The sequence below is a fragment of the Engystomops pustulosus genome, chromosome 1 (genome assembly GCF_040894005.1).
Source record: "Engystomops pustulosus chromosome 1, aEngPut4.maternal, whole genome shotgun sequence".
NCBI classification, from domain to species: domain Eukaryota; kingdom Metazoa; phylum Chordata; class Amphibia; order Anura; family Leptodactylidae; genus Engystomops; species Engystomops pustulosus.
The window spans coordinates 35,844,523-35,864,769 of NC_092411.1; the positions used below are offsets into that span (position 1 = coordinate 35,844,523).

At 42.8% G+C, this 20,247-nt stretch overlaps 1 protein-coding gene across 2 annotated transcripts in view; it reads left to right on the forward strand.

Annotated features, from left to right (window-relative positions):
• Positions 1-792: 792 nt before the first annotated feature.
• Positions 793-20,247, forward strand: part of AP3B1 (adaptor related protein complex 3 subunit beta 1) — a 157,361-nt gene continuing 137,906 nt past the window's right edge. The window contains exons 1-2 of one of the 2 annotated variants that reach the window (XM_072137879.1): positions 793-1,092; positions 19,918-19,993. In XM_072137879.1, the coding sequence (XP_071993980.1) occupies positions 938-1,092; positions 19,918-19,993 (231 nt within the window). In that variant the 5' untranslated portion in view covers positions 793-937. Of the gene's footprint in view, positions 1,093-14,411; positions 14,829-19,917; positions 19,994-20,247 lie in introns of those variants that run through there. The other variant, XM_072137869.1, reaches the window with a different exon arrangement.

Genomic DNA, 20,247 nt, shown 5'->3' on the forward strand with positions numbered 1-20,247 from the left:
AGACACCAAGAGCAGCAATATATTGCATGAGAACTAGGACAGAAATATAAAAAAACAAACATAAACATAAATATATTACGTATCCAAGAATCCTAAAAAGGCAAAACTATGACATCATAGAAATGATTATACCATGTGGTGAATGTAAGGGTACTTTCAGACAGCAAGGTGCGTGGCCCCAGACCAGGTCCCGAGAGGGGGGCCTCTTCACCCCTTCTCCCACCATATGCAGATGACCTGCCGCCCGACTTGATGACATACTGTACCATATGCTCACCGCCACGGGGAGCCATGGAAGTCTATGGGGGTCATGATCTGGTTGCAAATCATGTGACCAGATTGTATCCTCCATAATGGCCTTCTGAATGAGCCCTAACAGAAACAAATCTCAGCTTTATCAACATTTTTGTAGCACATAAAAATATGAATTAAATGTGGGCAAAAGACCTTTCGGAGTATGAAAGCGTTATGGACGTCAGAAATATGAGAATTTTATATATTTTCTTTGTACAAAAATACATTTGTTTTAAATGTATGAAATCATAATAAAACTTATATAAATCTCTGTGATGGTACAGACCCAAATAATGTAGGGGCGGTGTCAGGTGGAGCGCACCTTGTGTGACTGACATGCTAGACAGACCCCTGTGCATCATACAGCACACTACACACCATCCGACCATGACTTCACACAGATATTGACAGCGAACGACTTGAATACACCACGTGACATAAACTAAACTTTGGGACACGCCCATTGTAGAATGCTAACTCCTGATTGGCTCCACAGTACACCCGGAATTCCGAGCCTTGTGCCTGTGGCGCCGTGTCACCCTCCTGTCACGTGACTGCTGGCTGCCCGCTCCGGCTTCCGTAGTACCAGCAGTCGTTCCCGTTTTCCCGGAGTTGTTCCATTCACTCAGACCCAGAGTACGAGATGAGCGGAGCCATGTCCAACTCCAGTACCAGCCTCACCTACAACAATGACTACAACACCGGAGGCGGCGGGGAGGGGGCAGAGCTGGCACAGGAGGCTACACCGGGCGGCAGCTCCACTCCGGCCGGCTTCGGGCTCTTCAGCAGCGACAAAAAGTAAGAAGTGCACGGGAGAGGGGGCCTCCTACTCCCCAGCTGTCAGACGTGTGTGTGTCTACTACTACACCCATCATGTACACAGCTGGGAGTTGTAGTTCTGCTGGTATGGATTACATCAGTGATCTCCAAACTGCTGCAGGCAGGCAACTTCAAGCCGCGGGCTGTCAGGGGATGCTGGGAGTTGTAGTTATGAACTAGATTGACATCCACAGGTTGCAGCTGTCTTGGGCACCCTGGGAGTTGTAGTTTTGCACAATTTGCATATGCCAGGGCACTCTGGGAGTTGTAGTTTTGCACTAAATTGGAGATCAGACTAAAAGGGGTTGTCCAGTCACAAAAATGTATCCCTAGAACAGGGGTCTGTTGTACCCAAAAAGACCTGCCCGCTGCCACTCTATCCGCTATGATGGAAGTAGTCGAGCACTGAACTCCAGTATCTCCAGTTCCATAGAGAGGTATATAATAGGAGGCACATGAGGTGCTCTGTTCTCCTGGTCCGCTGGGACTCCCACCAATCAGCACGTTATTCCCTATCCTGTGTATGGCTTGACAACCCCTTTAAATGAGTTGTGCCTCTTTTACAACTTAATTCCAACCCACAGCATAGATGATTGCTGGGGGTCAAGTTTCTGAGAAAACAATGAAAGCTGAAGTCTGTGCCCTGTGTATGAAAAGGCGCTCACATCTTTTTATCTGAAGCTTATTTGTCTGTTATGAACGTTATTGATAAGACACCAGTAGCAGCCCCACGCAACGTAAAGTGTAAATTAGACAGCAAAAGTTACATCTCCATCTTCAGTGGATATATATGGAGCGTGTGGATGTGCCCTAAAAGTCCTGCAGTTCAGTTATGAGTCATTTGTCATAAAGCCCCTGCTGTCTTTGCTCTGTACATAGGGAAATTCATTGCCCTTTATTAGACAGGAAGGCGCCAAGACACAAGTTAGGCGCAACAAAAAGGCGTATAATGATACATATACAAAGCAAGTAGCATAGTTGGTTCTAATGGGGGGGGGGGGGGTAAAAAGTAAAATCTAAGAACACTTTTAATGCTAGCGAGTACATCAGCTGTAGCCTATGGTAACGGGCCTAGGTACTGTGTTAAAGGAACATTGAAGAAAGTCATTGAATAATGCCTGGTGCCTGGATAGAGGAGCATGATTCATTTTCAGTGTATTCCTAGAACCTTGCTAGAACTTAGAGCAGTGATGGCAAACCTGAACTACAACCGAAACCCACTTATTTACCATCAGGTGCCAACATGGCAATTTAAATGGTAACTTATTGCTCCCTATCCTTCCCACAATATTCAGTTGTATCGGCCCCCTAAGTACACCAATATAGTTGAAACCAGTAGGGCAAATTCAGATATCATTGTAGCTTCTCTCCAGGGTCTCTCTGTACAGGAAATGAGATAAAAAAGATAATCTGACCCTGTTCACACTTCACTCTTCCTGCAGTTCCAGTCAGTCAAGGATGGCTTACCTTAAAGGGAACCTGTCACCACGGACCTCATTTTCACTAAAGACAGGTTACAGGAGCCCATTACAGATGGATTGCAACACAGCCTTTCTGCTTTTTTCGAAGCATTTGCATTACGTATAATTGTGTGTTATAACTTACCTTGCACCCTGGCAGAATCCTCTGTGTAGTTCCAGGGGTTGGGATTTAGTTTGGATGCATTTAAAAAAATAACATGTGACTTGTCTGTCCTGCAGACTGCTCAGCGCTCAGTCCCCACCTTTGTGCTCCAATACAGTTCCTCTCTCCTGCTCCTTCACAAAGGTCACAGCCTGATGAGCTGACATCTGTGGAGGAGGTGTACAGGAGCACAAAAAAGGGGGCCGAGAGCTGAGCAGTATGCAGCATAGACAAGTCAGGTGTGGTTTTTTGAAATGCATCCAAACCAAATCCCAACCCCTGGGACTACACAAACGATTCTGTCCCGTCGTCTGGGTGCCCATAGAAAGTGCTATGAGTGCCACTTCTGGCACCTATGCCATAGGTTCTCCATTACTGACCTGCACAAGCTATCATTCAATGAATCAGCTTTGACTTGAGTATTCCTTTAAAGGGGTTGGCCACTTAACCTCATATTTTTGTAATGTTTGTGTAAGTGTGGGGGACAGGATATTAGGTAATTTACCATTATTCATCTATGAAAAGTTCTGCACCACTTTCATGATATATAAATTGAACCCTCCTGTTTTTTTACATCATCATCCAGATATTCCTGTTCATGTAATGGCTGCAGATGGAAGATCATGTGATCTTAACTGTCCATGAAAAATGGCCTTTCCAGGACCTTAGAATAGTATTCATGACTATAATATCCACGTCCTGGCAGGGTGATTGCTCATGGACAGATAAGATCACATGACCTTCCATCTGCAGCCGTGTTATGGACAGGAATGTCTGGCTGATGAGGTAGAATAGGTAGAACTATTAAAGGGGTTGTCCAAGACTTTCCAAAAAAACAAAGGTGGCCGGGAAGGTGCCCACCCATCCCTATTCACAGCATTGTTTATGCAGGCTGGGTGGGTGTTGGGTCCAGACAGAAGCTAAATGCATCCCTGCTTCCACGGCCATGTGGGGCACTGACCTGAACGATAGCAGCATGAGAAACCCCGGAAAGACGTCTTGAGGTAAGTACATGTATATTTTTTTTTAAGCCGCCCCCTCCCGGCCACTTTAGCTTTTTTTTTGGAAAGTCTCGGTCAATCCCTTTAATAGATGTAGATTGGTAAATTATCTAATATCTTGCCCGCACACCTAAATACACTTTACAAAAAAAAATTAGGTAAAGTGGCCAATTCCTTTAATTATTACAGTTCTGGTGCAGGATTTCAGCCAGCAGATGGGGAGTCCTTGCATCATCTTTGTATAATAATAATAATCTTTATTTATAAAGCGCCATCAAATTTTGCAACTCTTTACAAATCATAATGCGAGGATTCCCCTCCTGTTCAATGTGTGCAGCCCATGGGATGAGATCAACATACTCGACAGTTTCCATAGCTGCTTGCGCTAATCTATTGTCAGCCTTTTGGGTGTCTTTTAAAGGGGAAACAGGAAACAAGTTAGGCTCTATCCCCTAGAACGCTCTTGGCAATCTCCCTCCGCTCCATAGAGATGACTGGGGCAGGACGGACATGCACAGCTAGCTGCTCCGCTCATCTCAGGGAGTGACGAGGGGTCTGACGGAGATACATCAGTCCCCATAGGACTTTGTCATGATCTGTGGTTGGTCTTATAACAGAGACCCCCCACCCATCAGCAAGTTGTTCCTTGGGATCCTTTAAAGGGAACCTGTCACCAGAAGACCCATTTTTAGCACTCCCCCAGTCCCCACAGAGCATAGTACATACACTGCCAAAGTGTTTTTGTATAAAAAATTGGTTTTACAGAAAAAAAGATATGTTATATTGTACCTTTCATTAGCATCTGCTGTGTGACTTGGCAGTTGCCAAATGGGAGGGGCTGGAAAGGAGCAGTTCCCCCCCACCCTTGGGAAACATGTGACCTTTTCAAATATATGAATAACTCCCCACACTCAGGATTGGCTGTAGAGGAGCAGGGGGCGTCGCTAAGCCAAGTGATGGGTGTTTTCATATACAGTATTTGAATAGGACACATGGAGAAGCTGTTTCCCAAGGGTGGGGGGGAACTACTCCTTTCCAGACCCTCCCAGGGGACGAGTGCCTAGTCACACAGCAGATGCTAACGAAAGGTACAATATAATATATCTTTTTTCTGTAAAACCAATTTTTAATATAAAAACACTTTGGCAGTGTATGTACTATGCTATGTGGGGACTGGGGGAGTGCTAAAAATGGCTCTCCTGGTGACAGGTTCCCTTTAAAAGTGAATCAAGTCTGAAGAGTCTGCACTCGAATGCATCTAACATAACACTAGTGCAAGGTACCCTTGGATTGTATGAAATATCCATTTTGTTTAATTCTTCAGAATACATGGTGTACATTTTATCATCTTTAGCTTCTCCGATTTTTTTCCTGTGGATCCACAGTGGATTTCACCTAACGCAATGGAAGAAGTAAAATCCTCTGCACCTTGTTCTGGAGCCATCATTATTTAAAGACTGATCTTAAAAGGCCTTTCTCTCTGTCCCCCTGGACTCTAATTTTTTTTTCCATGTGACTGTGACAGGAAAATAGAAGCCATTACCGTGTTACGTTCTATGTATAGAGGTCATCATGCGACAATTGGTGTCTTGGCGTCCTCCTTCCCAGATACAGTTCCTCTATGAACAGAGACAATTGAAAGCTTTAAGGCAAATCTTTTTATAAAACTATGGGGAGCAAACTACATATCCTAACATTTTAGGCCTCATTCACATGCTGCTCAACAGGGAGGAATGTATACCGATTGAAGATTTTTAATTATATTATAGATTTAATTAATTATAGATTTTTTTTTTGTTCCTGGTACAATATAACACTAAAATAAGAGAAAGTGAACCAAATTCCATGCAAAGAAAAAAAAGCTTTATTAGTATGACACTGATTAAAAACCATAAAATTTGACTATAGAAGTCTACAGATATTACTGGAAGTACTAACCTAATCAAATAAAAGTGGTACAAAAGATACGGCACATAGTACAAATGAGAAGTAGAAACAAATACAGATCAATTGAGCCACAAATACTCCTAGTAGAGGGGAATCTTCCCTGTAGAGAGAATGTGATTCTAATGAGGGGATGACGGCTCCAGTCCGGCAGCCTGGTCACATGATAGACATTCACATGATGGCTGGATGTAGAAGAGCCCTTCTCTAGTACACGCAGGCTCCAATAATCGCTGTGGTGAAATGTTCTTAGACAGAATCTAAGAAACTATATATTATCTCTGACCGTCAGATGCCCGACCTCCCACATTTTGTGAAAGTCTGATATAATGACCCTGTGTGTTAAGTATATTGGCCCTGAACATATGGGGATTGAAATGTTAATAAGTGCTATGTGATCATGCAAACTTTACGCCTTTATCAACCAGCAATTGGGTGGGTCACTAATTCCCTTCTCTGTTCACCACACATGCTATAGGCCAGGGTTAGTGTTCTTCACTAGTAGTATCTGACCCTGGTGTCCCCTGGTGTTAGTGGTGATATACATACAGCCACTACTCAGGAGGGGTCTCATCTTTTTCATTATAGACTTTCTAGAATTAACCTGGTGGTACAGTTGGACCAGTTTTTTGTGCTATGTTCTAGAACGTGACTATCTTGTATGCAGCATCTCTGACCACTTATTGGATTCGGGGGAGGTAGAGGAGCTCCTCATTGAAGACACATCCCACCATAAGACTAAGGGTGGTGGCACACATGGCATTCTGTACCCACTTTTAGGCAGTTTTAAGCAGTCTGTTAAAAAAACGTGTGCGTTTTTTGAAAAGCGCCTGTTTTTGACAGTTTTTCCCAATGATCTTGGGAATGCACACCTTTTTAAAATGCATGTGTTTTTTAACAGACTGTTTAAAAACGGGTTGGAAATGCCACGTGTGCCACAACCCTTAGACTCAGGAGATGACAAGTGGGAAGGGGAGCTCTGAAATTTTGTGGCTGACCCCTCGGAGTGTAATACGGGAAGACTGGCTGGAGGCTCAACAAGTTATATTGGGACCATCTGCAGCTACACATAAACTCTTCCTTGTGAATCAGAAGGTTTTTCGTGGAAGGAAAGTTGCTGTATAAAAAGATAGGGGAGCCCCGGAGGTTAGTATAAGGTATGGATGGAGGATGACAGATCTTGTGGTGGTGGTAAGCAGTTAGCGGGGGGTTGCAATCCTATATTTATTGGGACGTTCACTATTTTTATATATATTTTTTTGATTAGAAGTTGTGTAATTGACAAGACTCTTCCACGTCTTAAGAGAGAGTGATCTAGGACCCATCCATGTCAGAACTCTTAGGAAAAGGGTCTTGGTGAGGAATATTTTGGTGTATTGTGACCAAGACTCCTCATCTAGAATGACACTTCTGGAGTCAGAGTAACAGGTTTCTCCATGATGGGCAACCACCTCAGTCCAAAAATTCTGCAGGACAGGACACGCTTGGATAATGTGGCCAAGGGCTGCTGGTGATTGATGGAGGAATTGGTATTTGGGGGGTGTAATATCCTGCTTCCATAGGAGGCAAACCGCTAAGGTAATTCTGGTGGATAACATGGAGCAGTACCATTTTGTTCACAAGTGGTGAAAACTGTAAGAGAAAGCATGAGCGTTCTTGAGCCATATGATCATCCCACCACTTTATTGCTAGGAGTGGAGTAGACAAGGCCTTCATCAGGATCCGATGAGAAAATATCATGGAGACGAGGCCACCAGGCCCTGGGACCAAACAACCCCAGTCAGTGAATAATCTGAGGGATGGTGATCTGCACACCATTGAACATCCTTCAACATCGGCAAACCCAAAGACTTCCAAAACTGAGTGTCCTGTAGCTGACTAAGGTGCGGTTGTTCCAAACCCTGTCAGCAGGATTTGCCAGTTTAGCAGCAGGCCTGGGCCGCTGGGCAGTTAGATGTATTATTAGTCATTTATCACCAGTCGGAGGAGTATAAATACATGGAATTCCCCTCTAGAACTAAGCAGTTCTCCCATCGTTGTGTCAGTAAATGGTCACAGAAAGGTTGGACCCAAAATGGGATCTGCTATTTAGACACTTGCTATTTCACATCCCAAATACGGTCGTCTGACGGTCAAATCACAGGTACAGAGACCGCAGTGATTGGCACTGCTGAATGGGGGTGTGTAGAAGAGTATATTATTTGTACAAAGCGTGTGTGTGTATATATAAAATCTCTCTCTATCATTTCAGCTTGGTTTCCATATTTAAGATCCGTATGCATGTGACCTGCCAGATGATTCCCGTCTTAAGGAACTTTAAAGTTCCAAATTAGTATTCATTATATAATTGGCTCCCTGACTGCATACTTGTACTGGTAATTACAGAGCTACATTACCAATCCCTGGGGCTGTGGCTGAATACAGGTCATTGTGACGTGTACCATTGATGACTGATCCAGGTAACTTGTAAATGTCTTCAGTGTGGATCAGTCTTCTCTAGGACGGAGAGGTCCTGCATGTCCTTGTAGATGGCAAACAACAAAATGGGAAATGTCACGGCTGTGTTCACACTGCTGTTATGGACTTTCTTCAGTGCATCTGGTGGCAGCTCTGTTACTTCTGACAGCAGGTAAAGTCCTCCATGCAGCAGTATATGTGTCAGTACATCAGATACCCCGATAATCTGCATTAGAAGTGATCAGGATCCATCACACAATGCAGGTGTCTGTACTGACTAGAAGTAGAGGTGGGTGTACTTCAGGAAGCATGGATGTGGTATTCACACCGACATGAGGGTTAGAGCAACACTCACTACTCATCAGAGTGTAAGCAGGTTACAGCATCTGTGTACGTGCGCACATATTAACGCGTTGCCGCTATGCGCTGTCAAAATCAATAACTTTTAAAAAAAATTTCCGTGTACAGAGCTATATGAGGCTGGCTTTACACAAGCAAATTGTTTGCCATGTACTGGAAAGCTGGAAAATTTTTCCCAATGTAGTAAGATTGATTTAAAAAATAAACGCACTTGCACAAATTTTTCTTGTTTTCTATGGCTTCCACTGTGCGGTACAAATTACACCTCCTCTTTATTCTTTGGGTCAGTACGCTCATGGAGATGCTGAATTTATATAGGTTGTATTATGTTTAAAAAAAAAAAAAAAAGGCTTTGTTTCCCATTAACTTGTTTCCTACTTTGCTGTACAGACCTGTGTAAGGTGTCATTATTTATCAGGAAGAGCTGACTATTTCATCGGGACTGTACAACCATTTGATAACTTTTTACAAAGAATTTTGTGTTTCAATCTGTTGTGCAATAATTGTTTATTTTTATTGTAGCTTTATGGGAAAGTGGCTGATTCTTAGAGTTTTATTAAAAAAAAAATGTTTTAGGCCCCTTAGAACATTTCATTGCTGATACCATATACTGCAGTAGTACAGAATTGCAGTGTATGGTGACTTTGGTACAGTCTGCCTCCGTTTTTGAAAACGCATCCGTTTTTGACTGATTACCATGTGTTTGGCTGCTTACAACCTGTTTATCTATTAAGATGATTGGGAAAAATGGTCGAAAATGGATGCGTTTTTAAATGGACTGAAAACGCATACTTAAAAAAAGAACAAAACCGCCACGTGTGGCATCACCCTTAGGAATCGTTATTTGCATCCACATTTTCTCATGTAGTACTTATTGATCTCATGTGTAACCCCCTACCATAGATCAGCACTAGTAGGTCAGATGTGCTTTGCTCCACCGGGGAGCATAACTTCATTTTCATTAGTCAATGTCCTTGCCTTACAAAATTTTGAGCCTGTATGGAAGGCATCCTGCACACCAGCTATCACATGCCCCCATGTGTTTCTATGGGCTCATACTCACGGTTATGGTTTCCACAGTGCATGATCTGATTGCCCGAGTCTCCCCTTCTGTCATTGATGCATGAGCGGACCTCACATGCTGATGTTGTATGGGCTGTGATATGCACAAGAGCCCTAGTTCTGTGATGGATCAGTCACACAGTAGAGTCCAACATATACCATTGTATTTTAACAGGTTTGGTACAGTTTCTTAATACCGTATATACTCGTGCATAAGCCGAGAAAAAATGTGCTGAAAAAACTCACCTCGGCTTACACACGAGTCAAGTAAAAAATTAAAAACGTAATACTCACCCTCCGGTGTCCGGATCGGTGGCCTGTCAGCAGTGACACCGCCGCATCATAGTGTGCGCCCGCTGGCAGATCGCATGTACGCGACTGCTGACGAGAGAAGAGGAGCCGCCGAGACCCACGCCGAAGATAGGCTGCCTCGCTTTGAAGATTGATACCCGTGCCAGCGATCAGGACACCGGAGGATGGGTATTTAAGTTTTTTATATTTTTTTTGGCAGGGGGCTGGCTGTATACTATGTGGGGTCGGCTTATACACGAGTACATATGGTATGTCCACAGCAAAATGCGCTGCAGGCAATACTATTTATTTTGTCAAATGTGACACAATGTGAATGGAGTTTGTGTTTTTAGTGGGGGCTCAAATGTTTACTTTTTTTACCTGAGGAGGCTACTTTTGTGTTGCCTGGTCAGTAGCCTCTGCAGGTAATGTACATATTACTTTTATAACATTTATTTGGTTTCAAGATTTGTGAAATTAAGATTAGGTCAGAGTCGGGCAGGAGGAATCTACCATCAGATCTGCTTCTTGTGGTAGGTTAAAGAACATCTACCATCAGTTTGATTGATGGTAGGTGTCCAGCATTAATTGCTTGCTTTTTAAGGCACTATTGGAACAGTTTTTAGTGCATAAAGAAACAGCATATTTGCTTATGGCATCATCCCTTCATCCTTTTTACGTCCTTAAAAAAAGATTTTCAAAAGTTAGACAAAACATCCAGTTTGTTTCGAGAAACTATTTATTTATTTTTTTTGTGTACCCATTGACTACCAGGGTGCGGGCACACATTGAGCTTCCATTTATTAGTGCTTCTACGCCAGTTCTCTGGTGTAGAAGTACTAAAATAATTACAATTTCTTGGGCACTGCGATTATTTTAGCAACTACGCTACATCCACGCCATGTGAGCATGGAGGAGGTGCAGCCGCTGGCGGAGTGGGCATGTATGGGGCGTTCCTGCTAAAGCCAGTGAACATTCACCGCTAAATATTTGCAAAAGTATGGCATGTAGGTCCTGGCACAGTTTGGCACAGAGGTGCAGCTGCCTGACTAATACATCAGGAGGTCTAATCCTCTTGATGCATCTGCCGCAGGGAGCGCTGACTATGATAAATGTCCCTCGCTGACTTCTGTCGAAGTTCTCTAAAATTTAGGGATTGTAAGAGCCGGTGCTTTAGGTGCTATGAGAACTCCATAAACAAGTTTCATAATTGGTGAAATAGATTGAGTTCTATTGTTTCATTTGACCATGTTATTGCTCTGTAATGTCTTGGTGTGTGTCTATACGTCCCCCATGATCTGTACAGCGCTGCAGAATATGACTGCGCTATATACATTAAAAATATGGATTTAGCTAGCATTATATGTTTCAAGCTAGAATTGTATATTTTCCCTATTTAGGCACAGTTCACACTACAGTTGTGATTTCTGTCTCTAGTATTCGCCTAGAAAAGTAAAAAACTGAAATAGAATGGATCCGTTTTAAATCCCATTGAAATCAATGTAAATGTTTGTCATCAGTTGTACAGTGATCTGTTTTGGATCAGTTTTTTTCACAGAACAAAATATGGAAATTGCAGTACTTTTTATTGTCTAAAAAATAAAAAAAAATCCAAAACTGATGGTGCCAAACTGACCACAATGGATGACATTAAGTTTTATTTTTTTACTATTTGTCCCATGGACTTCAATGTAAGCGTCAGTTTTTACATATTTTTTTTAAGATGAAGACAATAGACAGATATAGACAGAAAAAGAGATGATGGATAGATTATAGATACATGTGAGCTATAGAAAGATAGGTAGACATAAGAGATCATTAGGTAGATGGGTAATTAGAAATGAGAGATTGATAGGTAGGTTTATAAATAGATAGAAAAGCAAGATGTATAGGTAAAAATTAGACCTCTATAGATGGCAACTATTATGAGGGATTGATGGATTATAGAAGCTATAGAATGATGTATTGAAAGTGAAAGTAAAGTGTAATTAAAAAAACTGATTCACAAAAAACGGATACTAACTGAAAAAAAGTGTCCATTTTTTTTAACCAAGAAAGGTAAGGGCATCAGTTAAATAAACAGACACTATGTCATCAGTTACTGAAAGTTTATCTACCTTTATTTATCATCCGATAAAAAACGGATATGCCGACGGTAGTTGTTTTACTTGCCCTTACTTTGGTGTCATCTCTTTTAACATTTTATCAAGATTTAGTCTGATGAACCGTATAACAAACCATTGTAAGAAGCTGTGGATGAATCAGATGTAATAATAATTTCTAGCCACTAGATGGCACTAGAAGAATTTCAATGACAAGACATCTGTAGCATGTATGGTCTGTGATACTGTGACACATTAATATAGGTTGTGGATCCTTAGGACTTAGAATCCTAAATGATTTTGGAGGTGGCAGTTTCTATGACCAAGAAGGGATTCAGTTTGGTAAATACTTGCTGTCCTTTCTATACCTGAATGACACATAAAGGGATTATTCCCTTTGGCATAGGGCTATGGATCATGGATGATACTGCTAGCTGTGCATCACTGTGCTCACTCTCTCGTTAAAGGGATAATAAGGGATAAGGGATTATAATGTGAAGGGATATTAATAAGTAAAGCTATTGGGAGAGTCCATATCTGAGATCTCATGCAATCATGTGATGGATTAATACATGTTGTGCTATAAGCTAGGAATCTGTAGTGCTATATAAATATCAGTTCTCTGCGATTGGTCTGAGCCAAAGAAGTAAGGAGAAGTGTCATCTCAACTGCTAAAAAGTTAAGCTCCTCAGAATGTGGTGCAACTATATCCCCCCCCCCCCCCCTAAATGCTAGAGGGGGGTAATATATGGCTACTCAATCTCCTGATTGTCATATCATGGAAACTTCTCTGCATTCTAAAAAAAAAAAGACATTTAGAAACGGATTGGAGGCAAAAACGAGCTTTACTGCTTGATCTTCCTGCAGGTGAAAGTTCCCCATTCCTTTCCTCTTGTCTTTATTACCCCCTCTATGTACACGAGGTTGTGTCTCGCTGTTTATACTGGTGAGTTCTAGGTATTCCGTCCTGCCTTTGTGCTTGTATGTGATCGGGTCACTTGTCCTGTCACTCTGTGTTTTAGACCCAAACCACATGTCACATTGTGACCACGTGCTGATGTGTCATCACGCCATGTGTTACCAATCTGTGATTCATCCTTGGGACCTCCTTACATCTTTGTGTGTATTAGTTCTGCTTTGTGTCCCTCATGCAGGACAATGTGAGGATATATGACTACATGACGGCCATGGTCACAGCTTGATTAAAGGAAATCTGCCACCAAACTAATAAATCAGAGGCACTTTCCAGAGCCCCTCCGTGCTGTAGCTTCACAGGCTGTTACACTGTGTAGAATCACTTCTCCCTCCCATTGTGTGAGTTTACAGCAGACAGATGCTTTACTATAGTCTCAGACTGCAATGATCAGCTGCAAGCTGACTGTAATGAAGCTTTATTAATCCTTGTACATATTGCAGCAAAAAATTTTGAAACTCCAATTGTCACTGGGGATTAAAAAAAATGTCTGGATCAACAATTATAAAATATACAGTTTCCACTTACATGCAAATTCAACTTAAGAACAAACCTATGGACCCTATCTTGTACATAACCCGGGGACTGCCTGTATTCTTATCCTGATCTCTATTAGTGGACAACTCCGATAATTCATTGCTAATGAGAAAAATAATTTGCCGAACAAGCAGCCTCTATCGTGGTCACCTGCATTGACTTGAGTGCAGTCAGGTCTTGCCACTGCTTCATGTAGGCAGACAGTCAGGTGGAGGTCAGGAACAGCAGTTCTGATGATCCGGTCAGCACTGGTTCTGTTATACTAGCTGGTGACGTCACCTCCTTTGTCACATGGTAGAATAGACTTGCACATGAATACTAAGCACAGTTCTTATACAATGGACTAATGTGAACGCTGAGGTCAATCTTGGACAACCCCTTTAATTCTAGACATCCCCTGTAGATTCTGAAGATATTATTGACTGTGGAGCTCCAGTGTACAGAACTATCCTCCATGTAGTACAAGCGCCGGGTTACTACATACTTGGCTTTCATTTTATTAGGGGCTGTAGTGACTCAGCCTGGCCACTACACAGAGAATGGAGCTGTGCTTCTAGCAGCCGCTGTGTACCGGTAATAGTTGTGTGTGATGGGTTTCCATGGCATAGGTAATCCTGGAATATGTGTGAGGCCTCCTGTAAATCCTGTAAGTGCTGCATTTACCGTAGGAGTGGTTGGAGGACAACGGCTTCCCCTTTCATCGTCTAAAGTAGCCAAACTTATTAACTCCTTTATGAGGCTGTGAATGGGTCCCATGAAAGTGACACACCTTGTGCCTCAGTCTTGTAGAGCAGCATTTCTCGGAGGGTGTCTACAGCCCGGCTCCTGTACATTCCTCCTACAGGACATGTGAGACGATGGCTTCACTTTCTCCCTGACACCATGTGAGCGTGTAATGCGGCGTGTGGCCATTACACTTACCCCTCAGCTCAGAAGAGAAAATAAGGAACTTCTTTCAAGCTTCTCCTCCTGGCCCGGACGTCTATGTAACAGGCATGAGACCCTCGCTCCTCACGACGCCCCCAAGCCTCCTCTTCTAGACTGGATTACTATGTCTCCCTATGCTGTGCCCGCCGGCAGGGCTTGTTTTTTAAGGGAAATGACCTTTGGAAGTTGTAAGAAGTTTTCTGCGTGTTAAGAGGGAGGTTTATATCCTGTCCGGCCAGTATCATTGTGTCCCCGGCCGGGACATTACAGCAACATGGAGCAGCATATCGCCTTAATAAGGAAAGTGAGTGCAGCCTCGGCAGTCCAGTCTGTGCTCAATGTGGCTGATAATCTGCAGCTGAGTCTGAGTGCTGAGCCCACGGCCGAGGAGATGGGACTAAGCAGCGGGGAGCAGCAATACTCCGAGCTTATCTTTGGGTATGTATTAATATTCACTTACCGGTGTGATTCACCTTCTCTACTACCTGTACACTGTTATTCCTGTTCCTTATAGCTGTGCTGCGTATAGCCGCTTTCTACTTACTTCTGTTATCTGGAAAGTCTGGGGAATCAGAATATGGGACCGTTACATGTTTCAGAAGCTCCTGCAGGGATATCAGAGAATTATGATGGGATAATTAGTCTAGGAATGGGAAAGAGACAATGAGATGTTATGGTGGTGATACTGTATGTTACCCAGCTTTCACTGAAACGGGTTCATCTAAGGCTACATGGATCCGTCTCATAGAAGAACGCATAGAAGTAAGCTGGACAAGTCTTTGTCATGTAGCTTATAGGACAGAGGGATTGGAAGTCCCCAATAATCACATAGGTTGTGCTCAACTTCATGATACAGAATCGAGATAAGGGGAAGTGGCACTCACCAGTATAGTTAATAAAATCTAAGGCTCATCTAAGCCAACATGGACGTCATTTTATGCCCCATACCCATGACTGTAGTTGTGGCCCGATCACGGCCACCATAGAAGTCTGTGGCACCCGGTCATCTTGTATTGAGCACACAGTGTCTCAGCGCTCTCTGACAGAGCCGGGTGAATGAGGCCTTGGACCATGTGCTATCGGTGCCAGGGTGACACACTGACTATTCACTTCAATGGACCCGTACACATGAACGGGTTTCCTGGATCTGAGAAAAGGCTGTAGTGAACTGAGCAGGTCCTATTCCTGCCAGTGTTTGCAGCTCAGACCTTCTCATAGAAAAATTTGGATGCTACACCGGCATCATCCCTGTACTCGCCTCTGTTTGCGGATTACTATGGAAGAGTCACAAACTTGGCTGTGATTTTTATTTCTTTCACTATACACTCTCCAGCCAATAAAAAACTGCCTGCAGTGCTGATTGGTTGGCTGAGAGCAACTGACAGCAGTAACTCCTCCCATATATTAGACCCATACAGGAAGTTTGTTCTTAAGTTGAATTTGTATGCAAGTCAGAACTGTATATTTTATAATTGTAATCCAGCCAGAATTTATTTTGGTCTCTGTGAAAATTGGATTTTTAAAAATGTTGGGTTGTCTTCAGAACCAGGATTAAATCTTCATTACAGGCACCTGTGATAACTGTTATAGCTGTTTATTGTAGCCTAAGGCTAAAGTACAGTAAATTACCAATTACCAGAGGTCCGTTGTCCGTACCACATTATTTTTATGAAAAAATTGGCAGTGGGGTGAGTCTTGAGTCTGAGTTGGACAGCAGTGATTGGATGGTGCCCGATTGGCAACTCCCAGATTTATTTAGAGCACATTTATAATAAAATCTTTATTTTCTTAGCGCCACCATATTCCACAGCACTTTATGATTATGGTGGACAGGTACACACAAAATAGGACATCCCCGAGTAATAACATTGTCAGGTTAAACGATAGGAATGAAGGTTATTTTGTGTCGGGAGAGGTGACGGGTCACATAAGTAATGAGACTATTAGTCAAGTGCTGGATATTGTAGTGTAGCTATTATCTGGGGATCCCCGTCACGGAGGAGGTCACCTGCTGGAATGTGTCCCTTTATCTGGTGACTATACACCCCAGTGAATAGAATTGTATGTACTAATCCTCCCTTCTCAAACAATTATGTTTCTGGCCTCATATCCTGGGTGCACTACTTAATGACCAGAGGTCTCCTAATCCTAGTAAACCTGTCAGACAGCGCTGGTTTACTTAGAAATGGCAAAAACAAATGTGCATTTTTTACATGTCTGACGTTGGTAAAAAGCAAATACCCTGAAACGTGTCGGCACCAGTTATCACTTCTGAGTAGTTGTGCCCCCTATTTGTTGCACCTGTATGTACATAGATCCTAAATCGTATTTCTATAGCACCCCCATATTCCACAGTGTTTTACAGATCATGGGTAACATATACACAAAATAAGACCTAACAGAACAATAAAATGGTCATCGTATGTTGACAAGAGCTTACAATCTATTAAATAAATTCCAACACATGCAGAAACCTTTTATGTTCTGTGTAAATAATAAGGTAGGGTAGAGGGGAGCTGCAAATATCATTTTATGAAAACAATTACTTAAAGGGATTATCCAGTTCCAAAAACTGACACAATGGGGCAGATTTACTTACCTGGTCCATTCGCAATCCAGCGGCGCGTTCTCTGCGGTGGATTCGGGTTTTCCCGCGATTCACTAAGGCAGTTCCTCCGATGTCCACCATGTGGCGCTGCTGCACTGAAGTTCCCCAAGGCCCGCTAGAATGCCCTGAAGTCCACCGGCCTATTCCTTGTGAAGGTAAGCGCGAGTCCTGCGACACTTCTTTTTTTTTTTTTTTTAAATGCGGTGGTTTTTCCGATTCCGTCGAGTTTTCGTTCGGCCACGCCCCCCGATTACCGTCGCGTGCATGCCGGCGCCGATGCGCCACAATCCGATCGCGTGCGCCAAAATCCCGGGGCAATACAGGGAAAATCGGCGCAAATCGGAAATATTCGGGTAACACGTCGGGGAAAACGCGAATCCGGCCCTTGGTAAATGACCCCTAATGTATATGGAACAAGTGAGAGCAGCCTGAACGCAGCTCAACGCTGAATATGTCAAGGTAAACTCACTCGCACCTTCATTTCACGCTGCGTTCACACTTGGCGTTGACTTTGAGTTTTGGAATGCAACACAACAGCTGAGGAGGGGAGAGTTACCCGATTTATGTTATAATTGCGTTAACATTACATTAGCGTTTTGTAAACGCAATGTAAATGCCATTTGTGAACGCAGTCTTAAGCGCTGGTGTGTGGGGTAAAAAAATCATTTTCTGCTGTTGTCATAGAACGTGCTGTTCAGATGGAAAACCATTAGTCACCAACGCCAGCGGCACACGTGGCGTTTTGAAGCAGTCCGTTAAAAACCCGTTTTTTTTGAAAATGCATCCATTTTTATACCAGTTTTACCAATCATCTTAATTAAAACGGGTAAAAAACTGATGCGTTTTCCAAAAACGCTTGTGTTTTTCAAAAACGCATGTGATTTTTAACAGACTACTTACAAAAAAATCGGGTGCAAAACGCCACGTGTGCCGCCGGCCTCACGGGCCAGTGATTGCCTGCAAATTCTGCCAAATAGGAGCTCATTAAGATTTAACTTTTAGGGTGAAGACACACGTGGCGTTTTTGGGCCGCTTTTTCTAAGTGCGTTTTCAGATCGTAAAAAACGCATCCGTTTTTTGAAAATGCATGTGTGTTGGTGCGTTTTTCATTGCGCAAATTCGGAAAACCGGACAAAAACGGATGCGTTTTTTAACGCATGCTTTTTTTACGATCTGAAAACGCACTTAGTAAAAACGGCCCAAAAACAGCCTAAAAACGCCACGTGTGTCTTCACACTTGGGGTGCGGCCACACTGGAACGCCCTTACATCACTCCAGTGATTGATCTTTTATTCACTTGAAAAAGGGGACCACAGTTCCCCGAAACGCGTTGTGTTTCCTCTTTGCACCGTTGATGTTTCAATAAAAAGGAATACCTATTTGGAACCATTACTCAGTCTTGTCGTGCGCCCTCTGCTCTTGGATTCTCTGCACCTATATATACCGGTATATGTATATATGTGTGTGTATATACATAGATGCATTCTTTATTGTATTCTATTTAATGTATACATGAAAAAATGGGAAAACCTATCGACTCCAGTATAAGCAAAGGGTGGGAAATGCATTGGTCACAGCCTACACTCAGTATATAGCCTGCCAGCCCCCCCAGTATATAGCCATTACCTGCCCCCAATTATATGGCCAGCAGCCCCCTGCCCAGCCTATTTAAAAAAAAAAACTTTGTACTCTCCTTTCTGACGCCCCCCACAGGTCCTCTTCTGTCTTCTGAAGCTCCATCTCCGGGTCTCCGCGCTGCCGTTGCATATACCATGATGTCATCCTCTTGCTGACATGACCATGACTGTGTGCCGATGGCGACGTACACACTATGCTGTCGGAAGTGGCTGACGTCATTGTGTGTGTGACGCAGCAGGGACCCGAATACTGAGCCTGAGCTTCAGAAGACAGAAGAGGACCTGCGGGGGGAGGGGGGGGGGGCCTCAGAAAGGTGAGTACAAATTTTATTTTGGGGACATACTCTTATTCTCCAGTATATACGGTACTTCTCTGCATATTGACATTTGCTGCATTGCAAAATAATACAGAGAAAACATTTTTTCATCTACTTGTTTGTTCTTTTTGCATGCTACATGGAACAAAGTTATTGGCCCCGATATATAATTGTGTCTGTGCCAGTTTTCTTGTCTAAGTTTTCACCAGAAAAAGTGTATTATATTGTTTTTTTTTTTTTTTTTTTAGTGGGTTTAAATCGCTCTGTGTGTACGCACCTTTATAGTCCACGGCTGCTTTTTTAGTTTTGTTCTTGAAAACCCTTAGCAAACTTCCATGACCCTAAGAGTCATGCCACACGTGGCGTTTTTGGTTCTTTTTTAAGCATGCATTTTCAGCCCGTTTAAAACACATCAGTTTTTTTTTTACAGTTTACCGCTTTTGACCATTTTTTACCGTGCGTTTGGCTGCTTACAACCTGTTTTATTAAGACAAAAACGGACCAGTTTTTAAACACATGCTAAAAACACATGCTTAAAAACTGCCCAAAAAATGCCATGTGTGGCATCACCCATAGTCTGCATTCACAAATTCTCATTGGATGCTTTTCTAAACATAATGCATATGCATTTCAATTAAAACGCGTGGGCTCGGCAGCTGCATTTCTTTTTGCATTGTTTACATACAAAACACGTGGTGCTTGTTACCGATCACATTTGAATTGCATATGTGATCGCTCCACCCTCTCCCCGTTCTGGTTGGATTGCATTCAGAAACGCAATCTAACTGGAATGTGTGAATGCAGCCTTGGGGGTGCAAAAAAAAAAAGAGGTTTTACTGCTTTACAGATTTCCCAAGAGTGCAGTAATATCATGATATACAGTATGGGGTCCAGTTTCTGTATTTACCATAGATTATTTATTTTTTTTATTATTGCATTTATTATATTTGTATTATGTTTTGTAGGAATGAAGACTTGAAGCAAATGTTGGAAAGTAACAAAGACTCTGCCAAGCTGGAAGCCATGAAAAGGATTGTTGGGGTATGTTTTCCCCTTAGGCTCTGTTTATGGTTGATGACCTACCTGCATCACTAGTACAGTTAGTAGGCAATACAGAGAAGAAAGATAATTTCCACCACGTTCCATGACGGCCCCCACCTGGAGGATGCTCCTATATCCTGTAGGGACAGGAAGTGCAAGAGATTAAAAGCTCCTCCCTAGCACCCAACACCAGTGTCTTCCTGTCCCTACGGGATATAGGATGCAAGAGAGTCTCCCTAGGGAGACACGAGATT